Here is a 4,799-nt window from a genome sequence, read left to right on the forward strand (position 1 = left end):
GACCGCTCCGCACCGCACCGCATCGGGCCCGGTGTGCGTGTCCCGGGATGACATCACGCTCGTGTCCGTGTGCTCGTTCCGGTAACACCATGATCATCCTCAAGCCCGGGGTGGCACCGTGCTCACGTCCGTGAGCGTGTCCCTGGGTAACGCCATGCTCATTCTGTGTCCCGTCGTGCGTGTCCCCACGTGTCACCCTGAACCTGTTCGTACGCACCTGTGGGTGTGAGCACTGCCGCGGGAGGTGTGTTCCTGAGCAGCAGTGGGCACATTCCCATGGGAATGCGTCCTGGTCATTGCCATGCTGCTGTGCACTGCACACATCATCACTGCTTGGAGACCACAGAGACAAAGGGCCAAAAGCTGCCCACATCCCAAGCCATGGGAAATACCACTGTGGTGTCAAGAAACTGCACCAATGCTGGGGAATAAAACCATCCCATGCGTTGCCCATTGGGGCAGTGGGTGCTGGGGTCTTGGCCACCATGCTGCCAGCACCAGGCCCACACATAGCAGCAGCTGGCAGCAGCGCTCATCTCTTGCCCGGGCTGCTGGATCAATGCACTATTAAACAGTGCTTTATTACCTTGCCTGGCAATTGTTACCATGGGCGTGAAGGAGGAGAGGCCCAGGAGAGCGGGTTCCCCTATGCATGCAGTGCTGCAGGGGGAACATAGGCAGAGCACCCTTCTAGATGCAATCCCCACCTGCAGTGAGTCCAGCTCCATGCCTGCCTGCCCTTGCTGTCACCCAGAAAGCGTGTCCTTTTGTCCCTGCCTGGATGCAGAGACATGGGGAGGGAGCAGCCCGCTCTGCTCATCTTTAATGCATAGAAGCACTGCCATTTTCTCCCCTCCTCCTGCAGGCTGCTGCCTGCACAGCCCCTCTCCCCCACGCCAGGGACTGTGGGTCCCCGAGCTGCCTCACACTGACAGCTTCCTCTGCAGACTGGAGCAGAGCTGGGCTAATTAGGGGCCTCACTGCCACGGGATCAACGACCTGATTCCTTCAGCAGCTTCTTTGATGGCAGCAGGGTGGGGGGAAGGCTTTTCTCTAAGCCAGTGCTGGAGTGTCAGATTTAACCAAGTGGAAGGGTTTCAAGCTCCCCAGTATGCCCATACCAGGGCCCTCCCAGCACTGCCATTTCCCACTTCCACCTCCTGCTCTGCTGTGCCTCCTTGCCTTCCCACAGCCTTCCACCCTCTCTGCTTGCTGTCATTTGGGCATTTTGACCCCTCCAGTCCATGAGCACAGACACCGTATGGTCCCACTTAGCCACACGTCACCTCGTCCCACCTGGTCCCTGCCTGGTCCGGCCCTGGGCAGTGTCCAGCAGTGCTCTGTGTAACTGCTGCTGCCTTTGCCCTTGCTCACCTCCACAGACCAGTGCTGCACCCGTCCCTCCTGTACCCAGTTATCACCAGGACAGCTCAACCATGACCGTAGTGCTTGCAAGGCACCATCAAGGACATTGGGTTGTCCCAGCCACCACACAGAGCCCGGTGGTGGGAGGGACCCCCACCACATCCCAGAGCGCTCAGGCTACTGACCAAGGCAGCAGGGCAGTGCTTTGGCCCCAAAGGGCAGCACAGCCCTGCAGATGTGGGTGTCCTGCTGGCAGGTGCTCCTTTCTGGTGTGCAGAACCACGGCAATGCAGGCCCAGTCCTACAGGAGGCTGCTCCCAGTGAGGAGCTGAGTTCTTCTTATCTCCAAACTGAGTGCTCAAGGCAACTGCTGAGGTCACTGTGTTCCCCCAGGGCCCAGACTTAACTACATGGCTCTAATTAATCCCTTCTATGCCAACACCCAACCGCATCCTTACTAGTTATTAAAAACCCACTGCAGTACAAGCCAAGCCTTTAATGGGCTGCTGCACTTATCTGCTGTCCCACCAGGCGTTGGTTATGGATAAATGGTGCAGACACCCTGCCCTGACACTCGGCACACCATCCAGCCCTATGCAACGCAGAACACATGTGCCATCCCCTGGCACCTCCTGCTCTCCAGCTCGGGGGCACTCACCTGCTGGGGGTAAGTGAGGACACGGCCCTGGGTGTCTGCCCGCACCAGCATCACTCCATCAGGATGAAGGCAAAAATGCCATCATGGTAGAACTTGTCCTGGGAACGTGGGAGACGGGGCCTTAGCACAGCTTGAGCCATAAATAATCTCCCTACACAGCAGTTAAGGGAACAACTGTGTGGGTGTATCTCTTGGTAAAAAAGATGCTCAAGGAAAAGATGGTCTTGAAGGAAAGCAGTTGGCAGGGTCTGGCTGCGGGGTGTGTGCTGCGGTGAGCCTACGGGCTCAGACCCACGGAGAGGAGAGGTTAGCCTGGAAAAAGGCAGCCCTGCAGGTCACTGGTGTGGGCTTCCAGCAGGCAGCACACTGCAGCACAGATCCTTGGAGCTGCTCTCCAACTGTAGCAGTATGGAGTGATGCCCTCTCTCCTTTGGATTCACATGGAGAAAGGCAAAAGGGTGCAAGGAGGATCAGGCAATGGATGCAGGGAGTGTTTGCTGTAGAAGAGGGATGGCGAGCCCCAGGCATGATGCCTAACAGTAGGGAGGGAGCGTGGGCACATACATAATTGTGAAAAGTGTGGAAACTGAAATATCAGATGAGGAGGAGTAATTACAGGTGTAGTGACGAAGCTGAGCATCCAGACCAGACACCAGGCAGTCTCCCAGTTGCCCACCTGGGCTTTGCTTTACTTTGATCTGATTGTAGTTTTCTTTAGATCTCACCGTATATATTTTAACCCTAACTGTAGACACAGATTGTCTCCGGTAGAAAACTGCAAACAGTCCAAAGTCTTTGCAAGGCTGCAGACACTTGGCCAGTCAGGTGCTCAGCCACCACATCAGGGGACCATCTTAGAACCTAGCCTCCTATCAACAGAGCACATCACCCTGACTACCCTGGGCCTCAGCAGGCCTGGGAAGCTCTGCCATCCTCAGAGCATGCCTTTGACATGGAAATAGCTGCATTATCAGTGAAAGGGCAAGCCAGGGGTCACAGGGGGAAGGATTGTCCCAAGCTCCACCACAGACCAAGGAACCAAAGCCTGGGCTCCTGGCCTGTGGGCAGCCCTCCTATCCACAGGGCTCCTTCCCTGCTGGCCCCAGTGTCCCGAACACGAGATCAAGAGCAGGCCACTGTGCTGGGCACCTCACACACAGACACCAGCAGAGCTTCAGCAGGACATCCATGAGGATGACAGTGGCAGGATCAGCCCAAGGCCTGGCTCTCAGCAGCCAGACCCGTGTGCTGACAAGGGAGGTACAGGAAAGCTGCAGTGACCGTTGTCAGCTAATCTGCTCCCTCCCCCTGGCTCAGCCCACTCCTCGTCACCAGGATCAGCTCAAGGCCTGACGCAGAAAGCTGTCCCCTTGCAGGGCAGCAGCACTGGGTAACAGCAAGCCCACTCATGTCACCCACTGAAGGTCTGTTCTCAGCTGTGCCACACACAGCCCTGTGGTCCTGCAAGCCCCGTGGCACTCAGCCCAGAACTGCTGCTAACAGGAAGCTTCAGAGTGTCCAAAATGGTATCTTACATAGGGGACAGAAGTGAAGGGCACAATCCTCCAAAGAAAAGGAAGCACCCCCAGCTCACCTCACCCACCTGGCCAAGGAGACAGCCTCCAGCCCAGAAGCTGGAGCTCTGCATGACATCAGGCACACGCCGTGCCAAGGGGATAGCAGGACACACAGCCCACTGTGTACTATCAGAAAATCATTGAGCCATTCATTCTCCAGGAGCAGTCAAGACAGTCTTTCCCACTTGCTCTTCCAACTCCAGGGAGCCAGCAGTGACCCAGGAAAAGTTTTAGCCCAGGCCCAAGCTGTACCACATACAGCACACCCCCACAGACACTGGTTGGGACCTACCATTGCTGCAGGCTTAGGCAGGAAGCTCTGTTGGACATCTTGATGGTGTGCTTCAGCGTATCTCCTTGCAGCACAGCATCACCTGCAGACAGCCTGTGTACAGGAAACAGAACAGTCTAAGCATTTCCCAGCTGTCCACATCTCCCAGTATCTTCATACCATGTGCCATGGGCAGAAAGCGCAGAAGAACCTGCCTGCTAACTGTCCTAGGATGTAAGCCCTGGGAGCACCCATACACCCAGTGGCACTGAGCCTCCTCTGGGCCCCCTCCCACCCCTGCCACAGGCCCAGGGCATGCAACTGAGACCAAGGAAGGACACTCAGTCATACTTCTGCCTCTGTTACATCCTGTGGTACCCAGACTGTATCTGGGTAGCTCTGCTCTGAGCCCTGCCACCAGCAGGCTCCTAGGAAGTGACTCAGCCAGCCCAGCCAGCAGAGTGAAAAACACCAGCAGAGGTTGATGCAGGAGCAGCGTGGCCCCACTTGCCAGCCCCACACACGTGCTGCTTGGAGAAAACCACAAGCACAGCACAGATCGGTGAGAGTTTGGCATGAGCCAGGGCTCCCGGCCAGGGCTCCTGGAACCAAGATAGCTGCACAGGCCAGCGGTAATGGAGACACAGGCATCGCCTCCAAGGCCGAGCAAGGGGCTCCCTGCCAGACATCAGTGGAGAGCCAAGAGCCGTGGGCACATGGAACCTCCTGGGCACAGCGATCCCACACCTGCAGTGAGAGCAGTGCCATCCATGCCAATAGGGCCAGCACTGAGGCAGAAAGACCTTTCCCCAACCACCCTTCTTGGCAAGCAGTGAGCGGGCCACGAAGGGAAGGCGAGATCTTCCTTCCTGGAGAATTTGGGACCACGAGGGAACAGCCGCTCCGGTTCCCACTGGAGTCGTTATGG

General features: G+C 57.0%; 1 protein-coding gene across 1 annotated transcript in view; it reads right to left on the reverse strand.

Moving 5' to 3' along the window:
* PSD (pleckstrin and Sec7 domain containing) overlaps window positions 1-3,945 on the reverse strand; it is a 34,277-nt gene extending 30,332 nt beyond the window's left edge. Inside the window, exon 1 of the mRNA XM_031554426.1 lies at window positions 3,893-3,945. Within this exon, the coding sequence (XP_031410286.1) occupies window positions 3,893-3,930 (38 nt within the window). The 5' untranslated portion in view covers window positions 3,931-3,945. The remainder of the gene's footprint in view (window positions 1-3,892) is intronic.
* Between the last annotated feature and the right edge of the window lie 854 nt (window positions 3,946-4,799).

Source organism: Meleagris gallopavo, chromosome 8 (genome assembly GCF_000146605.3).
Source record: "Meleagris gallopavo isolate NT-WF06-2002-E0010 breed Aviagen turkey brand Nicholas breeding stock chromosome 8, Turkey_5.1, whole genome shotgun sequence".
Classification (NCBI taxonomy): domain Eukaryota; kingdom Metazoa; phylum Chordata; class Aves; order Galliformes; family Phasianidae; genus Meleagris; species Meleagris gallopavo.